Source organism: Cotesia glomerata, linkage group LG3 (genome assembly GCF_020080835.1).
Source record: "Cotesia glomerata isolate CgM1 linkage group LG3, MPM_Cglom_v2.3, whole genome shotgun sequence".
Classification (NCBI taxonomy): Eukaryota; Metazoa; Arthropoda; class Insecta; order Hymenoptera; family Braconidae; genus Cotesia; species Cotesia glomerata.
The window spans coordinates 25,604,284-25,629,011 of record NC_058160.1 but is presented as its reverse complement, the minus strand read 5'-3'; the positions used below and the strand labels follow the sequence as shown (position 1 = coordinate 25,629,011).

General features: G+C 30.2%; 1 protein-coding gene across 2 annotated transcripts in view; it reads left to right on the top strand.

The window, feature by feature from the left end:
- LOC123262104 (pleckstrin homology domain-containing family G member 5-like) overlaps window positions 1-24,728 on the top strand; it is an 85,691-nt gene that overhangs the window by 50,384 nt on the left and 10,579 nt on the right. For both annotated transcript variants that reach the window (XM_044724142.1, XM_044724141.1), the window contains 3 exons: window positions 5,490-5,741; window positions 15,434-15,537; window positions 22,321-22,460. In XM_044724142.1, coding sequence (XP_044580077.1) covers window positions 5,520-5,741; window positions 15,434-15,537; window positions 22,321-22,460 — 466 coding nt within the window. In that variant the 5' untranslated portion in view covers window positions 5,490-5,519. The remainder of the gene's footprint in view (window positions 1-5,489; window positions 5,742-15,433; window positions 15,538-22,320; window positions 22,461-24,728) is intronic.

Genomic DNA, 24,728 nt, shown 5'->3' with positions numbered 1-24,728 from the left:
TGGGACTAGTTTTGGAGGTACCTGTTCTAGGCTAATACCCCACTTACGCTTTGCGGAAAATAGATTGTAGCCGCTAGAACAACAAATGAAGTTTAGTTAACCACAGATTGAAGAAAAATATGACACCAATTTGTCGTTAACTTGACTACAACATTGTCCTGAAATACTGTGAGCAGATGTTATTTTTCTAAGGTATTAATTTACTGTGACACTTTTGAAAAATCAATTATTTTTATTATTTGAAAGTTAATAATTTTAAAAATATCCTATGACAATTTTAAAATTACTTGATTATTTAAAAAGGAAATTTTCTGTGTCTTGCAATTCTCTACCTGAGCGCGCTTACCTTCTATTAGAAAACTTTAAACTCGTTTTTCTTGGAATAACGATTTTCGGGGTTACGTGAGCTGATTGTCAGAAACTATTGAACCGATTTTCTTGAAATTGGATCTACATAATCTTAATATGTATGAGCTCGTCCTGAACTGCAATAATCTCAAAATTTTAATTTTTATTATATAATTCTTTGTTTTTATTTATTTCATTATGATTTTTTTATTTTTTTGATAAAAGTTTGCAATTTTTTATTCTTGCTAATTTGTTCTAATTTTTATTATAAAATTTTTGAAAATTCTTTAACTATCATTTTTGTGTTTAAAATGAAAAGATAAATTTTTTTACGTATTTTCAGTGTATACTTATTAAATTGAATAACTTTTATATCAATATTTAAAATAAATACTTTAAAAAAAAATCGTCAAAATAGCCTTTAGTGCGCAAAATAGACTTCTAAATTCTTAAATTAGGGCTCAGGATGTTACTTAAATTAGATTTTGTCAAAAATTTACCATCATAATTCTATAAACCCTGTACTTGAAGGCGTTGGACACGTAAGAGATAAATTTTATGAAAAATTTACAGTTGAAATGAAACACACAAAACGGCTCGAGTGTCCGTAAAATTACTGTAGGTCTTGTTTTAAGAACACTTAACTTCTCACAAATTGCGACATACTGCACTTAAACATTATGAAGTGCGGGAAAGTATTAAAAAGTTTTAGAAAAAAGTCTAATAGAAAAACTTTGAAAATAAATGAAAAGTAGACTCGAAATTCTGAACTTTAAGTTGTTAAGAGTTTTTTCGACATGTATAACAATATTTTTCTTGGTAAAAAAAAAAAAAAAACTAAGCGATGTAATGTAACAACATATATTCTGAATTTTTCAGTAAAAATTTACTTGAAGCGTGCTTTAAGTTTTTATAAAAAATCAGAATTGTATTGAAATCCAAGAAAATAAAATTTAGCAATTGATAAAAAAATTTCGATGTTTGAAAATTGCGTGATTAAACTTACCAACTATAAAATGTTGAAATTTCTCATATTAAACTTACCCATGAAAGTTTTTGATCTACAACATGTTCATTCAATTTAAATTAATTGAAGTGCAATTAAGCTTTAAATTGTGAATTATAATTGGCTAAAATGACGATCAATTTTTGAATTTTGTACTCAGAAATGAAGGATATCTATGATATTTTGATTTACAATTTAATTATTAAAGCAACCCACCATCTACTAAGTCGATCGGGCTTAAAATTTAATCAAAGTTGAGTCTTGATGAATTCTCACGACAAGTATCAAGGCTTAGATCTTATTTAAGTATATACTAGGGCTGTTCTAACCAGCACACGCAAAGTGTTGTAAATGATAAATTTTTGTCGTTTTTTAATTTAAAAAAAAAATTTATTCAACCTCAAAGTCTCATCAAGATAAATTAATGATCAATTAAAATTTTCCGTGTGAAAAATAATAATCATACTTTGCATAATAAAATCATCTATTATTATATTCTGATAGAAATTCATGGTAAAACAAAATAAGACTTCTTATATCTAGGTTATTAAAATTAAATTTTTAATGAAGATTACAAGTGCTATCAAGATTATTAATCTTGTGTACACTGTAAAGAAATCACGTCTCAAAAATTTTTATACTTATTTTTAGTCTAGTATATTATCGATGTGATGGTATTAGATTTTGTAAAAGTGCTGATTATAAAAGTATGGGAGCGGAAAATTAAAATATAATATAATATAACAATTTTTTTATAGTCTCCGTAAATTTTTATTATTACTTCGTTATACAATAATTAATACATAGTCATTAAAATTACAATGCTATAAAAAAATAAACTTGAAAATTTTTTAGAAAATTTCACCGAACGAAAGTTCATAAAATTGTTCAAGGCTTAAAAATATTTTATATTTTGAATTTAAAAATTTTTTCCATACTCAGTTTTTATTTTCATAAATATACCTCCACGCAAAAAATTTATAAATTTGAATAAAAAAAATATATTCAATCATATAAAAAATTAATAATTAGTATAAATATTTTATGTATTCAGATTGGCCCAAGGATATAAAATAAAATTTATAAACGAACTGTACAAAAAATTTATAAATTTTTTATATTCTCATGGATATAAATTTATGTCCGTCCTGGATATCAGGTAATTCGTTTACGATGTGTCTTAGTATGCATGAGACACGCCAATAATTTACTTGAGAATTTTATCAAAAGACTATAAAATTCAATTCATAAATTTTGTATATATTTTGGTTTATAAATTTAATATCATATCCTGGGGTCACTCTGAATGTATAGAATACAATCGAGGCCATTAATTCGAGTATTTTTTGGTTTCATTTAACATGAAAAACAACGAAAAACCTCAAATTAATGACCACGATTGTAAGCATATATAATTGGGAATATATTTTTTTACATCTAAACTTATAAATTTTTTACTCGAGAACAAATAAATTTTGAAAATCAAAAGTACTCCAAAACGATGAATTTACACCAAACTAATGTTAACTTACTGAACTAGTTTCGAAATTCTTTTAAATTAATTACAAGAATTTTATTTTTCGGTAATTTTCCAAATATCAGAGCGTAAAAAATCGAAAAATTAACTTATTTAAATATTTTTTCTTCATTCCAGCAAATTTATGAATATGATTCAGAAAATTATATAAATTTTTATGGCCAAAAAACAGTAGCGCCTACATCTAAATAATTACCGATTTTTTTATTAAAAGAAAAATAATTTCAATGTTTATTTAAAGTAAAGTCTTGCAAGATATTCAGTTAGTTATTGCCCAGACAAACTTAACTAATTAATCAAGCTAATTTATACCTAGCACAACTTACATCATAATTAAAATCACAATCTCCCAAAGTTTGCATTACACACATCTGTAAATTTAAAATTTCTAACAATTAACTTACGGTCTAAATAATAATAATCCTCCAAAAATTAATAATTGTCATAATTTTTCCTGCAAATTAAAATTTTCATTCAAAGAACTATTATATATTACAGTTTAATAATACGGTGTCTATTTAAAACGATGATTAGAATTATAATTAAATTCAAAACGCCGTTTTTCAACATGTACTTTATAATTACACTTACTCATATAATGCTAAACAATTTGTAATTATGCTACCCACCCTGTATCATACATCTATATTTACCCTGTCAGCCTCAGCACGCTTCGACAAGGAGAGATGTATGATAGACAGTACTGGGAGCAAGGTTGTTCCCGCAATTCTATTCTATGCGTACACAAGTTTAATTTTCTTTCCCACACATCTACATATTCACATAGACACGTAATTTTACGCTCACTAACGAACATTACATATTACATATACGTATGAAATATATATATTATAAAGTGGCATACATACAAGCTTAAGCAAAAGCGTAAATGAAGTATCGTGGTAGCGCAAGGCCGTAACTTATATAAAAGCCTGGCCGCAAAATTCAGTTTCAATTCAATACACGATCAAACATACTCGATCAAATAAAGAGATACAATACAAAAGTTTAATTCTAACCCACAAATATTGACATTCCCGGGAGGGAATAAAAAGATAAAACTTTTGTTTTTTCTTCAGAGACCCAAGCCCTTACTTCAAATCTTATTATTTTTCTTCTTCTTTATCCATCACATCAGTTAAAAATATTTTCCCAAGTACAATAAAAAATAACTTTATTAGATTATCTGATTATTATTAATAATATATGTACATTCTCTTATTACATTTATTTTCCGTAAAACTACTTACTGCCAAAGGCAATTACAGTAACATAGAAATATGATGAACTGAAGATAATTTAATGCACCTGTGAAAGGTTAATAGTGGAGTAATTGACAAAAATGGGCGCTGACCATGCACCATTTAAATGCTGCTGTTGTCCAGGTTTAGTTGACGCTGATCGATCCTTCGGATAAGGATCGCAAGAGTGTTCTGGTTACGATCGATCTAATGCCACCATGCGGCTGCTTCCTGACCCACTTTTCTTCGATTATTATTATTATTATTATAATCATTTATTATAGTTTAAATAAATTTAATAAAATCGGCTTTATTACAACCCCCTGTGATACAAGTGATCGATTGTTTTAATTTATATTTTCGTATGCTACTAATAGTTACAATTATAGGAGACATTTCGCCTAAATTCAACTACATTTGACATTAAAGATTTATCGTTATAATTTATAATAGTAAAAATGTTATGTTTATTTTAATTGAACAGTTCAGTTGTAAGCATACCGATGGGACTTATCAGTCAAGTAATGGGTGTATAAATATATAAATATATCCAACTCTAATTTTTAAACAATAATCTAAAACAAATGAGACAATGTAAGAATAGCTAGAAAATTTTTTTGAGAATTATTGTGAATTATTTAAAAACTTATGATTGACACTGATATTTTAAAAGCGAAAAATAATTTTTGTTCTTACATAATTTATCTTGAATTGTTAAAATTGTGTCTTGTTTTTTGAATGTTAATGTCAGTCAGAAGTTTCTGAATTATTCATTTTTCTTAATTATTTTTTCATTGAAAAAAAAAAAGTTGATTCTCGAAAAATGAAAATTTAAATAAAATATTACAAAATAATTTTCTTAGTTTAAATTTTCCTCTTAAATCAAGTCAAATATTTTTTTTTTTTTCAGCTTACTTTTCTGCATTTTCTTTAAAACTGAAATTAGAATAATAATTATTCAATACAAATTTATCTATATTGAATGATCAATAACATTTAGAATTATTTATGTTAAATTGATATTTTTATCGGAGCAAAAAAAATTTGACTACTAAAAGGCGTGGGTTGATAGAATCAATATTAGTTTTTCGCAAAATTTTTTTAATATATATCTCAAGCAATAAAAAAAATTTCTTTCTACTTGATACTAAAAATTCTTAATATTTATCCATTAAAAACATTTATTTTACAGAGAAATATGTATAAATTTTTAATTAAAAAATTTTAATTACACACAAAGAATCTAAAATGATAAAAATAACTTTACTTAGTATTAAAGAATAACATTTATGAAAATCATGACATTCTAGCAAGTATTTTTAAAAACATAACACCTTGATATTTATTTTAAAAATAGGTACGCTCAAGATCTTTGAGCCAACTTGACATGCTGGATACTGGAGAACACGGTAATATGTCAGGTGGGACTACAACTCAGCATCAACTGACAGCATCGCATCAGCATCGGTATCAAAATCCACCTGTGCCACCGCTGCTTTTTTCTCCAAATCCCACTACGGACACTAATCCAAGATTTTTGGTGCCAAGTTTGACGTCGACAGACACTTGCACGTCAAATCGCACTCGACACAAGCTTTCACGTTCTCAGGTACTTTCAATGTAAATTTATACTGTTATTTATTAATAACGAGCTCTATAATTTGAGAGGACTTCGTGTGCTGCATAATCACATCGAATTCGTTTTTCAACGTATAAATTTTCTTTATTGAATTTCTATCAACTATTTACGGTGAAAAAATCAAAAATATTCTCGCTTGAATCTTGAATGTCAAAAGATTTTTTAAATTATGAAGCACTTTACGACTTTTTCATGTCAAAAATTATTTACGTAAATAAAAATTAACAAACAAAAAACGAGGGAATATATCAATATATTTTCTTACATTACGAAAAATAATATTCTTGTTTTTAACAACGCATAATTTGTATTTTTAGAATGATTTATTTTTTTTCTTAAACCTCCAATAACTTACACTTTACTGAACATATTGAGTTGGCATCAAGACCATTCAATAGAGCATTAGTCAAAGATTTTAGCTATTTATTACAGTTCATTCACACACATTTCATTTTCCGATGGAATATAAATGGAAATAACAAAATATGAATCTGTTTTCTTAATTGAAAAACAACAATCGCAAAACTTAATTATTCATTTTAATTTTTACCCGACTATTAAAATATTTAATTAACTAAAAGTCATCTACAATACGTACACAGCAAAAAAAGTGAATTATTTCAAGCAAGTTTCACCTCGGGACTTGAGAAATAAAAAAATGCTCACAGCAAAAAAAGTTGAATTTATTTAAAAAAAACTCACCGAGTTTATTACGATAACTCTGATTGTTTTAAAGTTATTGCGGAAATTATTGAGGGTTTAATTAAGTGATAAATTGAGGGTTTTATTAAGTGATAATAATCTTGAAATTCATATTACTTATTGTTAATTGCAATTTTTACAAATAAATAGGTACATATTAAAAATAATTAATTTTTTAAGATTTAATTAATTATAATATTATTTATTAACTTTATTGAAATATATGTTTAATTAGCAAAAATTTTTATTTTCGCTTTATGCACAATTATAATTGACAAAAATAATAATAACAATTAGAAATAAAATTCGTATTATCATAAATACTTTTAAAACTTTTAATGGTTATTTTGTCGCGGATAATTATTTTCCAAGATGTCTATAAAAACGTTATGAGTATAAAAATACCCTCTGGAAAAAAATGTTGAAATGAACTGACGCTTGATCGTGTTATTCCGCGGTTTACCCATTCTCTGTTTAATTGAGTAGGTTAATTGATTTTTTGTTTAATCATCAGAGCGATATTGAGCTCACAAATTACGATATTTCTTCAGGTTATTGAACTATGAAAAAAAAATTTAATTTACTTGAGACACCGATTAATAATAAAAAAATGTTTTCTGCTTCAAACTTAGAACTTTCCCCTACTGTTACTGAAACAGCAGACAGACGGATTCTTCGTAACTCAGACACAAGTATTTCGTAAATTTTCATCTCTGCTCGAGTAACTGACTCGAAAATGTCCTTAATTTTCGTTTGATGTTCAAAAGTTTAACATTTAAACAGTTGTTAAGCTATTTAAGCTAAGAAATTTTTTACCCTAAAAGAACAGATTAATATTCCAAAGCCCATAGTTAATGAGGGATCATAAATAATTCTTTATTGCTTATATTTGTAATTTATCGCTGTTATTACGTTTTTATCCCTCGGGTAGTCAGGTATTGGTTTGGGAATAAAAGCAACAAGAGTAATGGTAGATTACATCGTATTAAGAGAATGCGAATCAAACTATTGAGTTACTATAGAAAGTACTGCATAAAACTCAATAGGACTAAATATGTTTATAAATTTATGTGTGTATGTGTATGTGTATGAATTTATACAATCGCGTGCATTAATTCGGGTAGGTTTCTATGTTTACAGTTTTTTTGCCACTTCTAAATTTGGCCGTTTCTAAACTCTAACTTTTGAAATCTGTAAATTTAGCCGTTTGTAAATTTAGCGAAACGTAAAAAACGATATCACTAAAATGAGAAAAATATAAATAATTTCAAAGATAATTTATGCCTATGATAAAATTCGACAAAAGAAAAAACGTCTATGTAAAAAAAATAAAATTCCTAAATAAAGCCGTTTGTAAAATCAGCTAGTTAAAAACTTGGAATTATTAAAATAACGCTAGCTTTAAAATAGCCGAATTAAAAAAAAAGAATTATTAAAATTCTTTCAAATTAAAATTTAAACAGTTGAAAAAAAGAAATATTTAAAAAAATGAAATTAAAAAATTAGAAAATAATAAATTTAGCCGATTGAAAACCTCGCCACGTGAATTTAGCCGATTCTAAACTTGGAAATTAATAAAATTGGTCAATTCTAAACTTGGAAATTAATAAAATTAGCTGATTCTAAACTTGGAAATTAATAAAATTAGCCGTTTCTAAATCTTGCGATCATAAAAATTATCATTTATAATCTTCATAATTTATTAAATAATCCTATTATTATTATTATATGAGAGGTTTACACCTATATACTAACTCATCATGACATCTTTGGAACCATTAACCCTTGAGACTTGAAATTTGAGAGGAATATTCCTTTTGCCGAGTACAGGTCAGCTAAGAAACTAATTTTAAAACATTTAAGTAATAATTTCGCCAAATTATAATTTTTTTGAACTAAACAAAATATTCCTTTGAAAAGGAATATTCCTCCCAAATTTCAAGTCTCAAGGGTTGATGGTTCCAAAGATGTCTTGATGAGTCAGTATATAGATGGAAACCTCTCCTATAATAATAATAATAATAATAATAATAATAATTATAATAATAATAATAATGGTGCTTGCTACGTGGCCTCCAAGCGGCGCATCGCGGGAAACGCAGACCATAACACCAGGTCTGTAGGCGAACGACGTAGCCGATGCAGTGGGCCAACTACCCACTGCATTGAAATACTGAGTTACAACAAGACGTAATCTCAGAAGTGCTCCCTACAACCGGTCCTTTTCGGATGAGGACCATTCATCAGGTGGGAGGAGCAGGCCGGACCCGATGAACGATGACGACCCTGGCGCTTTAAGGACTTACTTTAAGTGGACGGAGGAACTACGAGTCGACCTCTTGGTGTGCTACCAACGTAGCGAGCCGGGGGTGAGCGGTTATATGGCCCGGATGCACACTCTTTGGAGTGATATGCATCCTGAGCTAGAGCATTTTACGCCTAAACACCTGCGTAATTATGCCGCTTATCTTCGGCGTAATAGAAGATCGCTTGTGCCGGATAGAAGGCAGTCTAATAGACTTTCCTTTCCGGCGCAATTACACCAAGAGCGACGCCGTTCCTCCTTGGATGACAACAATCCCTTTATAGGACGGCAAGTAAGTATATCTAAAAAGATAACTTACACCCAACAACAGCTAGAAGCGGTAAATGAAGATCTCCGTGCAAACATCCTGGAGGATTCCACCCTGCTCACTGTGAGCCAGGTTGTGTATGGTGCAGCAGTTTCGGCTTTTCCGAGAGAGACATTGTCTCTCGATCGAGGCAAGGTTGAGACAGCGCATCTCACAACTTGGACTCAAAATTGACAGATCCCGGAAACAGGTCTCCCGCATTCAGTGTGTGATTGAGTTTGAAACAACTCAAAGAGCATACACGCCCCGAATTCGGCGCATTGCTGCTGATCTTCGGTGGCGTCATCACACACTGAATAAGAGTACTCTTCTTGTCATCAAGGAAGAGTCTCTCAATAAATTGCGGGCTCTAGTGACTGCCAAAGAGTCACTAGAGAAAAGGCTGAAGCGGTTGGTCGACAACTCGTTGTTTCGATCCAGCCCTTCACGCTTTCTGACACCAAAGACCGATGTTACCGGGAATTATCCAACACCTGAGCGGGTGGAAGCTTTTTGGACTGAGTTGTATGGAGATCAACCAAACGTGAACGCCAATACTCCAGCTCTGCACGACTTTAAAAGCATTCTGTCGGGAACACCGTAGACAGAATGCTGATGAAGAGAGCCCTGCAGTCAGTGTGAATGAAGTTCGTTCAGCTCTAAATGGAAGCAAAAATTGGGCTGCTCCGGGACCAGATGGCATAAATGTCTTTTGGTGGAAGAAGTTTACTTCTACCCACCTCCATCTGGCCCGTATATTTACATCGTACATTAGAGCTGACGAACCGATTCCAGACTGGCTCGTGGAAGGGCGAACCGTACTGATACCAAAAAAAGGTGACTTGTCTGACCCAAAGAATTACAGGCCTATCACCTGCTTGAATGCGGTTTATAAAATTTTTACAAAAATTTTAAACAACCGTATTTTGCAGGAGATAGAACCTGTATGGCAACAGATATATGAACAGCGTGGCAGCAAAAGAGGCCTGTCAGGATGCAAAGAGAACTTGATAGTTGATCGATGTGTCACACAAGATGCGATCTACTATCAACGCAACCTGTCAATGGCCTGGATCGACTATCGCAAGGCATTTGACTCAACTTCTCATGAGTTGATTTTATATCTCCTCAAATGCCTGGGGGTCAATCCTGAAATAGTGGAATGCATTCGGCGTACAATGCAGCTCTGGCGAACGCGTTTTCACATTGGAAGTGGAAACGCATTGCACATAACCGGAGTTGTAGAGTACAAACGAGGGGTCTTCCAAGGTGATTCCTTAAGCCCTCTGCTGTTTTGCATCTCACTGCTGCCTATATCTGTTGCTCTCCGTAAAACTCGTGGGTACTCTGTGGGGCCTCCGGGTGATCGAAAATACTCGATTACCCATCTGCTTTATATGGATGACCTGAAGCTTTATAGTGCTGATGAAGATCATCTACAGGCGGCTCTTAACATCGTAGCAGAGTACACGCGGGATGTCGGAATGTCTTTTGGGTTGGACAAGTGTGCGGTCGTACATCTGGCGAGGGGTAAGTGCTCTGTTACGGGTGATGATGTCGAGTTGGTAGATGGGAGCGTTTTAAGACAATTAGACGCCGGAGAGTTGTATAGATATCTAGGAATGGAAGAGCACCGCATGCATGCGGTCTCCGAAGTCCAAGCAACTCTCCGTAGCGAGTATGTTAGGAGACTCCGGAAAATTTGGTCCTCCGAACTTTCCGGTAAAAATAAAGTCTCCGCTTCTAATATGCTCGCTGTCCCAGTCTTACTATACACTTTCGGTGTCTTAAAATGGGCCCGAAAGGATCTGCGAGATCTCGACATCAAAACCCGTAAGACTATCAACATGAACCGGAGCATGCACCCCAATTCATCAGTCGCCAGATTATACCTCTCCCGGTCCATCGGTGGGAGAGGTCTGCAGAGTTTGGAGCGGCTGCATGATCGTTTGGTCCTGGGTTTAACACACGAAGTTGTCAATTTCACTGCAGACGAGGATGACTTTCTTATGCAAATTGTTCATAAACATGAGAATGCGCATAAGGGGTCGTTCTTGTATAAGGCAGCTATATATGCAGCAAGAACCCTTGGTCTTGGAGAGATAAACGCTCTTATGGAACTCCGAAAGGAGGAATTCAAGAGCGTCATCAGGAACGCCGAGGAAAAACTACTCCTAGGCGAACTGATGGACAAGTCCATGCACAGCGTGTTCTTCAAACACGTGCGTGATCATGGCTTGTCCACCCAGCTGACGTTTTCCTTCTTAAAGTCAGCTGGCCTGATGTCCGAGACTGAAGGGTTCATATTTGCTTGCCAAGATGGTGTCATTAACACTCTAGAATACCGTAGCAAGGTGCTCCAGGTGCAGCTTCTGGACACGTCATGTAGGATGTGTAAACAACACCCGGAGACGCTCATGCACCTTTTGTCAGCATGTCCTGTGCTGGCGAGAGGTGCATATATCCAGCGTCACAATGCTGCCCTGAGAGTACTGTACTACTATCTTCGTCATTACTACGGTATTGATATGACACCAGTGCTGCCTTATCTGCCAGGAGATATTCCCCAGGTTGTTGAGAATGACAGTTGCAAAATTTATTGGAACATGCCGTTTGCAACAACTCGGCGGATAGATCACAACAAACCTGATATTGTGCTCTTCGACAAGGCTACTCGTGACATTTATGTCATTGAGTTCTCGGCCCCGGCTGAATACAACATCTCAGCCAAAGAAGAGCACAAAGGCAGGATATATCAGGATCTCCTGTTTGAAATTGGCAAACTTTACCCAGGTTACCGTGTCAAGCTCGTCGTCCTGATTGTTGGCGTCCTCGGAGGGATGAAACAGTCTTTTGTATCCTCACTTGCCAGAGTTCCAGCTTGCTCATCAAAAGCTGAATTCTTGGCGGTCAGGATGCAGAAGGCTGTCATACTAGGTTCCCTCCGTCTACTTAGGAAAATGACTTTGGCCTGCTGTGATCACTAACCGCCTTGTTGTGCGGAGTGGTCCAGCAGTAATGGATGGAGCTCAGGCTGGGCCCTCGGAGAATCGGACTCCGGGGACAACCCCCCTGAGCATTTAATAACATAATAATAATAATAATAGGATTGTTTAATAAATTATGAGGTTTATAAATGATATAATTTTTAAGATCGCAAGGCTTAGAAACGGCTAGTTTTTAGAATCCTGAGGTTTACAAACGGCTAATTTTATTAATTTCCAAGTTTAGAATCGGCTAAATTCACGTGGCGAGGTTTTCAATCGGCTAAATTTATTATTTTCTAATTTTTTAATTTCATTTTTTTAAATATTTCTTTTTTTCAACTGTTTACATTTTAATTTGAAAGAATTTTAATAATTCTTTTTTTTTTAATTCGGCTATTTTAAAGCTAGCGCTATTTTAATAATTCCAAATTTTTAACTCGCTGATTTTACAAACAGCTTTATTTAGGAATTTCATTTTTTTTACATGGACGTTTTTTCTTTTGTCAAATTTTATTATATGCATAAATTATCTTTGAAATTATTTATATTTTTCTCATTTTAGTGATATTGTTTTTTACGTTTCGCTAAATTTACAAACGGCTAAATTTACAGATTTCAAAGTTTAGAATTTAGAAACGGCCAAATTTAGAAGTGGCAAAAAAACTGTAATCATAGAAACCTACCCGAATTAATGCACGTGATTGTATAACATTGGGCATAATAGTAGCAAGAACGCAATAAATGCATATGTAGTTCCGAATGAACACGCGGAATTCACACGAACGATAGGGATATACAACGAGCAAATTTTGCATACTCGAATACCATCGACGAATTTCGGTTTAGCTATCTGCTCACCAATATCGAATTTCATTTTCATTTATTTTATTTTTTTTTCCGCACTACGACCATTGTAACATTACACAATTGAATCTCTGATGGAACGTAATTAATTTGCATACGGAGTATGTCTATTGGAAATGTGTATCAAGTATCAATTTAGTACTAGCTTTAATAGGACAGATTTAAAGTCACTCTATCAACGATTTTGTGATCATCATTGATTTTTTTTTCTTTTTGATTGTAGTTTTTAAGTAGATTTTGTTAGAAATTTAACTATTGAATTAGTCCTCATGGTGGAATTTTCAACTGAATTTGCTATCATATGTCATAATTAGTCAAGTAAGTTTCAAAAATACCATTGGTTAAAAAATTTATAGGTGTATATATACATATTGAGGATTTTCTGACGCAACCTCGTATCTTAAAAATGACAATTTTAGAGATGAAGTAAAAAATGGCTTATAAAAAATTAATATTCGTCTAAAACCAATATTTAATAATTGTCTTTTTTTAAAATACTATCGTATTTATTATTATTCTGGTTTATATTTTTTTTTCAGTAACGCGTTTATAATAATAAAGGATAAGATCGAGCTATCGTTGTTGAGCTTACTAGTGCTTCTAAGTGTAGGCAATTGATTCATGCTAAGAGAAAAAAAATGCCTAATCTGATGGCTGATAAAATTATTGCGACGTTGACTTCAAATAAAGTCAGCGTAAATAGACGCACGCCAGTTGAATTACGTGAACTTTGTGATAAAGTTCGTAAGAGGTTCACGCAGATTGATGCTAAGTTCATTTGGATTATGGATGATGCTGTCCTCATACGCAAGGATGCGTCTTCTAAGCCAATCAGGATTGTGCCTTCAACTAATCTTGAAGGTATTGATCTATAGTCATTACCGGACATTGCTTTATCGTCGCGTCACTTGCCACGTTAGCATCGCGTCCAGACTATTGTCAGATGCCAAAATCGTGTATTTCAAGATGTAACTGGTTGTAATTTTTGGAACTCGCTTCTGATCGAGGTCACATCAGCTGCCACATTAGAGGAATTTCGCAATGTTTGTTTTCGGTTCTTGCAGCACTTAGAGCAAGACAATGAGCATGATTAAGAGTGAATATTGAAAAATGCGGTTTGATGATGAAGTTGGAAATGTCCTGTAGCTATTATTATTACTACTATTATTATTTTCATGAGCTATTATTCTATAAATTGTTATTATTATTATTAGTTTACTATATTAAATACTGTTGTCAATGCGATTCATTATAATTATCTTTGTACTATAACTACCTTTATAATTTATATAGGAAATATGGTCACAGGGAGCTAAGCTCCATGACCGAGAAATGAATAAATAAATAAATAAATAAATAATTAATTATTAATTTTTCAGTTGAACTTTTTCATCTTCAAAAATCGAGATACGTGATTGTGTCAGAAAACCCTCGATATGTAGTATAACCGACCTTGTCATCAGGATATCTGCAAAAGTTTTCAACCGATTTTAATGAAACTTGGTACACATATTCTTTGGGTAATTAGCTTAAACGAGTTCGAAGATGAGCAAAATCGGTCAATTAGTTTAGAAATGGCGGCTAATTAAAATTTTCAAAATAGTGAAAATCACGTTTTTGGTTACTTCATTGATGTATAACTTTTGATTGAAACAAGATAGCTAATTTTTGAAAAATTCATGAGATAGCTCATGGAATCGCCTTTAGTTAAACGTATATAACATTGACTTTTTGTCCATTTTCAGTTATTTTATCAAAATTGAACCATTTTCAGGCAATGTGTAGTACAACTGACTTATGAATGTTAATCTATCAAGAATTGTCAACAAATCCTAATGAAATTTGATACACAGTTTCCTTAGACAATTAGCTCGCATGAGTCCTAGGATAGACGAAATCAATAAATTAAGTTCGAAGTAGTAGCATTTCAAAATTGACAAAATAATGAAAATCACATTCTTTGTGGCTTCATTGATGAATAACTTTCGATTGAAATAAGATAGCTAATTTTCGAAAAATTCATGTGAAAGCTCATAACATTACCTTTGATTTGATGTATATAACATATATCAAATAAAATCTACCTTCTATTTCGGGTGAGGCCGAATGGCATTTTTTGAATTCAATAATGCCATGTCAATTTAATTAATAGTTAAACTTTTAAGTTTTATTAGGTACTCAAGCTATTTCATTTGGGAAATTAATGTCACGAGTAAGGATGCAATTAAGACTTGAAACTGGTTGTAATAGAGATTTAGGTTTCACTAAACGATGGCTCTAAGTAATTAATGAAAAAGTTCGTTGTATAAAGTCCTCGTAATTTAAATTATATTGTGGTAAATTTTAGTTTCAAAGATCTCATACATTAGATAATATTATTATTTATTATTATTATCATTATTATTTCATTCATTCATTCATTCATTAATAATAATAATATCAAAGCTTTATAAAGACATAGTATTAGTTTAAATGAATGTTTAATTGTTTGATCTAGGTTTCTAGCAGCGAGTACTTTAGTGTAAGCTTTGAAGTGAATGACGACACTAATTCTCTTGAGCGTGAGGAATTTTTACCTGCTTCAAAAGGAACATATTTAGCGTAAGTAACTCTAGTTAGCTCAATTAGTAAGTTAATTCAGTATAAATGTTTTCAACTTTTTTATTCATATCATTTAATTTTTAACGCTTGATATAAGTTAAATCTATTAAATTAAGCTGGTTCATTTATGAAAAATTTCTTTGTACTTTTAACTTATTAAAAATTTTATGATAGTGACGTGGAATCAAACGCTTGAGATAAACTGAACAATGTTGACCTTATATTAAAACTTTTTGACATTTCTAACAAAAATATGAAGTATGATTTTTTTTTTAATTTCGCGCAAATGGTTTGCTTGAATTTAAAGATTTTCTTTGTTTGAGAAAATTTTAACTTCATTCAAAATAAATTTGATCTTTCACTTCAACTGGAGTTGACAAATAGAAAAAAATTAATTAAAGGTTTCTGAAAAGCAAGAAAAATAGAAATCAGCCGCTGCTTTAATTCAAGAGTTGGAATGTTTCTACATTTGTAAACATAAAACTCACTAGAAAGTAAATTTTTTAATATTTCTCTCCGTTATTCAATCCTACGAGTCAAAAAAACTTTAAAATAAAACTCAAATCTCTAAAGCCACAATAAAATTCCATGTAAACCAACATACGCAGAGTACCACTTGTGAAACCAGAGCCAGGAAACGGAACAGTATCATAAATTGAAAAAATATTTTTATTTAGTATTCGTGCAATTGAAATTTATATGTAAACATTTACAGTTGTTTGGTAGACAGAATTATTTAACAAAAGGACTTTGTGTAATTTATTCTAGCCCCGGGCATTACAAATTGTTTTCAATTATTAATAAAGTAATACATTATGTTTAAAAAGTACCTTTACTGAACCCTTTTCGGATATTTTCATTTAACAATAATAATAATTATAACAATCAAATGATAAGAGTACAAATAATCTCGATCAAAAGTTCATTAACAATTATTTCAAATTTTTAAAAATGACCCTAATAGATTTGTCGTCAATAAGTTTTTGGCCATTTTATTCGCTTACATTTTTTTTTCTCTTGTTGGGTCATTCTGCCCAACTGTTCACAACCAAATTTTCCAAAATTAATTACTAAAAAACGGTGTGGTCAACCGATTTAAGTTAATCTCACTACAGTTTATTTTCCATGATAGTAATTATAAAAGCATAAATTGAAGAATTAATATGTCAATTTTTAAAAATCAGTAATATTTTAAAATTGAACAGCTCTTTTTTCATTTCTCGTTCCATTTGGACTGTGAGTAAATCCCTGTGACCGATTTAAATAGCAATGAATGTAACCAGACTCAATGATTGATGTCATCCAAATTCTCGTGGGAATGAACACCGTCAATCTATGTCCAACGTGAACCCGCACTGATAGAAGGATTTGTTTATAGTTAAAAATATTTGTTAATATTTAACAAATCATTTATTAGAAGCCATTTTTTAGTCCTTAACAAATATTTCTTAGTATTTAAAAATATTTATTAATCTATACTAATAAATGGAAAGCCGGTTTTTTTGTCCGGTTATACTGCGGAAACTACTGAACCGATCGGAATAATACTTATACCATAAGATGCAGCGTGTTTCGGAAAAGATTTTAGAATATGATATGGTTGTGATTACTTATCCGGAACCTATATTTTTTTGACTTAGAAATAATGAATTTTTATTATAACTAAATTTATTTTATTCGATTGTCATTTGTTTAAAAAAATTTTTTAATTCTGCAATTTCTTTAACTAAAACTATCAATGCTCATTACAAATTTTTTTTTTCATATCAATTATTATTAATTTTTTTAAGAAAGACACGGGAATGTTATAATGATTGCACATTGAAAGTTTCAATGAATATTAGCTAGAATAATTACATGAATAAAAGATGCATGCCAATTTGATAGAATTAGGAATCTGTGCAAGTCAAAACAATACTCTAATTAAATTTCAAGTCTACACGGAAAAAAGTAAACTGTAATATTCACTCGGATTCCGGTTAGTTTTTATAATTTCAAACAGTAAAGCGGACATCGGGGTGGCAAAAATGTAAATATTACAGAACTTAATGTAGAAAGTATAAAAGCCACAGTTTATAATTTAATATCCAAAATAAGTGATTAGTAGTTTTCACTATAGTAAATAACGACTCTTTCATCTTTAAAAATTACAGTTTCAAACAGTAAAAAATGCCATTTCAATAAATAGTCAATATTATGAAGAGAAGGGGAACTTAGATGAAAGAGAAAGGGGTCTCACTCTGGGAGAATTTAACATTTCAAACAGTAAAAATTATACTTTCAAAATATACATTTTACCAGTCTAAGCAAGTCAATAATTACAGTTTGACTTTTAGCGTTGCGTTTAAAATTTACCATTTTACTTTGTAAATATTGACGTTGCTTGTATTAAAAATTTACTAACTTTATTTTATACTTTTTACATATCATAACATCATTTTTTAGGTACGAAATGATAAATATTAAAGTCTGAATTCTTAATTATTATACTTTAACATTTTAGACATTTACCTAGCGAATATTACTGTTTGAAATAGTATTTTCTTCCATGTAAAGAGTAAATTGTAACGTTTAAATTGTAAATATTACAATGTGAATAGTAAAATTACGATTTTACTGTTTGAAATGGTAATTTTTAGCAGTTGATCATTACTTATTATAAATCGACTGTTATTTATTACAGTTTACTTTTTTCCGTGTAGATCTAAAAATGCAATTCTATAAAGCGCCTAGCGGAGCGGGCGAGTAACAGCTCGTATTTAATAAATGAATATCAGATTTATTAAATACAAACAAATCGTTTTAAATACTAAGAAATATTTGTTTAATACTAAAAAGTGGTCTCTAATAAATGATTTGTTAACTATTAACAAGTATTATTTAATACAAATAAATCCTTCTATCAGCGCGTCACGCTGATTTTTAACAGTTGAATTTATCATAATTACTAAACTTATAAAACTACATCTAATCGAGCATTCAAAATTAATTTCCACTGTCAGTATCATGTTTAAACATATTTAAATGCATATATGTTTGCTTATATCTCCATAACAAATGTGATTAATTTACACTAAATTTATCCGACAATACACTGAGTAGATTATTGTCTAAATTGTATTTTTAATTTTCTATTCCGTGTTTTAAATTATATTCATAATAATGAGTTCACACCATCAGTTTATTTATTTCGCCATGACTTAATACATATTGTTTATTTAATAATGTGTAGAAATTAACATCGCTACGGCAGAAATTCATAAAAGTAGATTAATGCATTAACAGAAGAGACGTAAAATAATAATAAATTTAAAGTTTCATTGTTTCAAATATATTACGCACGGACTAGATTTAACTTCCGACAAACACATTCAATGACTAATGTATCATCATTATGATTATAATCATAATAATAAATAAAACCACTTTATTAATTATTTTGATGCATAATCTGATTTTTAGAGATTTAGTTTAATTATTTCAGGTTATCAGTTTAGAGGAATTCAAATATAAATGCTGACATATTTATAAAACTTTTTTTATCTATTGTCACAAAATTTCCTCGTGAATAAATTTCAACAAGTTTAATGTAGTATAATGAAAAGCAATCTATCACTATTTCAATGAATTTTGATATAGATTATAAATAAAAATAATATTTTATTTTATCATAAAATTTTTCGTATACTTAAATAATAATGATAATGAACAAAAGATCCTAATACTCAATAACCATGCCCATCATTCATGCTGTGTCGCTCTTAACTTCTTTGTCTGTATGTCACTTTAACCGACAGCAAAAAAAATTACTTTTTTTATTCGCAAATAATGGTTATACGGACAGCTTTTTACCTCTAATAATTATTATTCAAATTAGTGGTAAATAACGTCGATATAAAAAGTAAAAAATTTTCTTTTAAAATTTTATGAATATTCATCTTTCTTAATGTGTTTAATTTTGTTTTATATTTTTTCAAAGATTGTGATCATAATATTTAAAAATTATCTCGAACTATGAATAAATAAAATTTATTTAATGTAACATTGCTTACCATAATTTTACACCAATGATTTGAAAAAATCTATCGAAAAGCGGTTTTGCACCAGAACTACCTTAATTACAAACGTACTCAGTCACCGAGTAAAAACAAATTTTTTGTTCTCTCGGTTGTGTTTTTGCTCGTTATAAGCCACTAGTTCACTGTTCATTTCAGGTCTCTTGCTCTAAAATTATTTGTTAATTATTTAAATTAAGGTACTCAAGCGGTTTCAAGACCTCAGTAAAAAGACAGTGACCTTTAACTGAATTCACAATTATAATAATAATAATAATAATGGAGGTTTTACTTGTATCACCTGGGCAGTGTTTTACAAGGGAGGGTGGGGTATTATTTCTCACTTCCCTTTGTTACACAACACACTTTTTTCCCAGCTCTACTTTGTATTTACTTCCATCATTATTATCACTTCATTATACTCACTACTTCTTTTGACCCCACCCCCCTGCATGTCGGGATTTTTTTCATTCCCAACACACACTTCTTAATGCGGCTGTGGACCGACTTGTGCCTTCTGTACCGCATTCACCCTGGTCCTTACCACTCGGGTATTGGAACAGAAACATGGGGAAACCACAGAGAAAACCCATGTTAGTACAGTCGGAGCTGGGTTAAGTCTACAGTGATTGATAAGAAATTCTTCTTTATCGACCACTGGAGCATTAGGCCCCTATCCTAGTGTGCAGAGATCCCTCGCGCTAGCCAACGCTGACTAGGATGATCACTCATTCAAGTTGTTGCTTAAATGGGTGATCACCCAAGTCAGACGTGTGCCGCCCGGCTATCTCTGCCACCTCCAGAGGCTGGCAACATTAACGCACATATTTTTATTTATAATCACTGAAAAATATTGGTGCGTGTCGGGATCGAACCCGGGTCCCACTCTTTCGAAAAGCGGGCACCGAACCGACCAAGCTATTGCCAGCCTCCCTGAATTCACAATTAATTTATTTGCTAGTCAAAAACGTAATGGTTACTTTAATTTCCTATTAAAAAAAAAAAAAAAATTAATTGGTAAAAATTTTATCAATGGAAATAATACTTATATATCCGTTTATAATATCCAGTTACGCTCATTACGTGAAACATACTCCACAAAATACGATAATTACCACGTAAATGCAGATACTACTATACAATCTAGCATTACTACTCCTTTAAATGATCAAATTTCACCTAATAAATAATGATCCAAATAATTTTTCATCTAATTGCTAGATTAGATACTGCACTGAAGATAATAAGACTCATTAATTACTTTGGAACCTCAAATTTCCCGTTAATGCGCAATCAATTGTGAACGTACAATTGATAGTTATAATCATTTGGAAAAAAAAGAGCTGATGCAAATCACAATGGACGCTCACTCCAATATCGATAATTAATTGTTCAAAAGTTCGATTTCTAGATAAATTAATTCCTAATATTTTAGTATTGAAATAATTAATTATAATAAATATTATTCTGTCAAAATTAATGGCGGTTGATTCGTCAAAGGATTTAATCACTCGCGCAATATATACTCCACAAGTTCGCTTCGTTTCTCTGCCGTAACTAATAACTACAATTAACCCCATTTTATTCATTTTGATATACGAGTATAGATCGTGATAAATTTATTACTTGATCTTATAAGATAATGTGTGGTGCATAGTTCAGGTTTCTATAAATCGGTAACTTTTCAATTACTATAATCGTAAATAGCTCTAATTATATTGCTATCAAGTACTACAACAAACTACCATATGACCTTAAAAAACTGGATGGCAGCAAAAAGTCAATTAAAAATAAATTAACAAAATGGATAATACAAATTAATATATAATATAAAACCGTTAATGATTGTCGAATAAGTATCAATTATATTATCTCTATGTATTTTACTTATACGATTTCATGGATTTATGTATACTGTTCCAATCCTATGTATAGATGTAAAACATCTCTATAGGACAGATATTAATTCGTACTTTCTTTTTGTTGCTATGTATTTTATGTATCTGCTTTTTACTGGTAATAAATATTATTATTAAATTCTAAAAAAATTTTTTCAAGCTTCCATAAATTAATTAAATTTAAAGGGGTGTCATCACGACAGATAGCTTATGAAATTGTATAGCTTCTTACTTCATTTACTTAGCTAATTTGTTGGTAATTTCTAGAAAACTGAGAGTTCAATAATTTCGAAACTTTTTGCGATGATTATATTTAAATTGTTCTAATAGATCTTAATTTTTTCATAAAGGCGTTGTTGAGTCCTATGCAAAAAAAAAACTATTTTTATTTTGTAAAAAATTAATATCAAAAAACTTTATTACAATTTTACAATGCAATAAAAAGAAAATAGAAAAATGTTGTATTCGCTTCTATGAAATAAATTTTATCGCAAACACCCTTATAATATGATTACTATCGCATATATCCATTTATGTATGTGTATGGATGTGGAGGGTTGTGCTATAAAGGTGAACGTACTCTCCCACGTGTGTTGTGTCTCGTAGGATTTATTATCTTATCCCCTTAAGATTGTCCATAACTCCTCGTCTAATTGCTCTTACAGAATATATTCCGTATAATAATATGGTCTCATAAAACACGATAATTAAAAATTTTATACCTGTCTTGCAAAAAAAAAAACGAATTATACTAATATTCATAATAAAACATTAGTTTTTTAATATAAAAAATTACTGAAAATATCAACTTATTTTGTTTTTTATTTCAGTGAAATTCTTGGCGCAGCTTGCGATCGTCGAGGCATTGATCCGGCTCGTGTAGACGTGTTTCTAGATGCTTTTTCTACACCTCTGCCAATTCATACAACCGAAACATCGTGCTTGGGAGGTAGACATTTACGAGTCACTGGTAAGTACTCTAACTTATTATTATTATTATTATTATTATTATCGCATTTTTTTTGTTACATAAGAAACGACCAGTACATTAATAGTTCATATCATTAATAATAACTATGCAATAAGCAAATATACACTTATAAATGATTCCTACGCTTTATATAACTGCCGCATGACATTGTATACTTGTACTACTTATAACTTATACTGCGTTTCTTCACACTCCTTCAATCAATGGAACTCCAATTATGTTTTATGTAATTTATTTATTTCTGCACGGATATCCTCACATAGTTATTAATTACATGTTAGTTAAATTCTAAAATAGATTTTATCACTATTTTGGAATTGTTAAAAAAAATCATTTATTCGGAATATATTCTGCACCCATTAATATTTTAATTACTTTTTTCTCCACGGGGATCTTTTTTTAAAAAGTCAAAAAACCAACATATTAGTTTATGTTATTATGTAAGTGTAAGCCCGATTTTCATATGAAAATATTGGATTAAAAGACTAGTTTTTTTATAACTAGTATCTCTAACAAAAATGCATGTCGGAATCCAATAGATATTTCTATATACATTTCCACCGAGTATTTCTGAATGAATTTCAATATACTTTCTTATGTAGAATTCTAAAATCAATTTCTTATGTGGGTGTCTGCATGGAAATTTAGACACCCACAACTTTTCTAGTAAATTTTCTGCCTGAATTCCTTTAAAAAAATTTCCCATAAATTTGTGGATTTTCATATTAGATTCCTTCCGATTTTTTTCATCCAAATTTTCATCGGTTTGTATCAATCCATGTACAGTCATATTTTTAAAAGTAGTTAAATTCAGTTGGATTGTAAAGACATTATTTTTTACTGAAGTTTGTGTAAAAAAAGTTGAAAAATTATTTACTCAACAGTCTAACAGTCTACACGCAAAATAAACACTCAGTTTTCAGAAAAAAAAATCAATCTATAAAAAAAAGACCATTCGGCAGCCGAAATGGAAGTAGATTTCATAGTTAATCCAACAACTACTAAAATAATCATTTTTAAAACGAATGCAAGAGTAAAATTCCATTAAATATGGACAAACAGATTAATTTTTGGCCTAGACTGATGGTGAGGTATGCAAGTTAAAGCTTATTTGATAAGCTTTTAGATGCAATTTGCAAAAATTTTAAAAGTTATCGCATTCATTAGTTATTTCGCAAAGAAACAGTAAAAGTGCCAATTTTTAAGGATTTTGAAGAGTTCAAATTTCTGTCATTCCCAAACTATTTCATTTAAAAAAATATATATTTTTTAAAATTATGTTTTAAAAATTTTCATGTAATTATGCAAATTAAAGCTTATTAAATAAGCTTTCAGATGCACCGCTGCTCAATTTCAAAACACAGTAACTGACAATTTTGTGATTTTTTAAAATTTTTCTTGTTAAAAAAAAATTTGCGCGCTTAATTGATAAAAAATTTGATTTATGAATAGAAAATACTTAAATATAAATATTTTTAAAAACAAATACTTGAAATTAAGGTCTAAAGGTTATAAAAAATACTAAAAAAAAAAATCAGGTATAAAAATTTTGTAGTTACTGTGTTTTGAAATTGGGCATACTGATAGAAGGATTTGTTTATAATTAAAAATATTTGTTAATATTTAACAAAACATTTATTAGAGAGCACTTTTTAGTCCTTAATAAATATTTCTTAGTATTTAAAAAGATTTATTAATATTTAATAAATGAATATCAGATTTATTAAATACAAACAAATCATTTTAAATACTAAGAAATATTTGTTTAATACTAAAAAGTGATCTCTAATAAATGATTTGTTAACTATTAACAAATATTTTTTGGTACAAATAAATCCTTTTATCAGTGCAGCCGTGCCACCCGTGTAAAAATCATCTGATATCATGATGAGATTCATTATGAATATCATAATGAATCTCATATTTTGACACAAATATGAGATTCATATAAAAGCCATATTAATATACATTTGATACCCGAAATAAGTATTTATGGGAGCAAATTTTTTTTTTTAACTAGATTATAAAATGTTTATTTTTCTTGTTGGAGAAGAAAATTTCTAGTAATTTAATAATGAAATCATTATGATATTAACATAAATTCATAATAAAGTAATGGTCATATCTGCATAAAATCATAATTATGATATCATAATAATGATATCATAGTGATATTTTTAGCCTTTTTAAATCGTGCTAGAAAATTATTGAGTCATAAATATATACAGAAAATAATGCAAATTAATT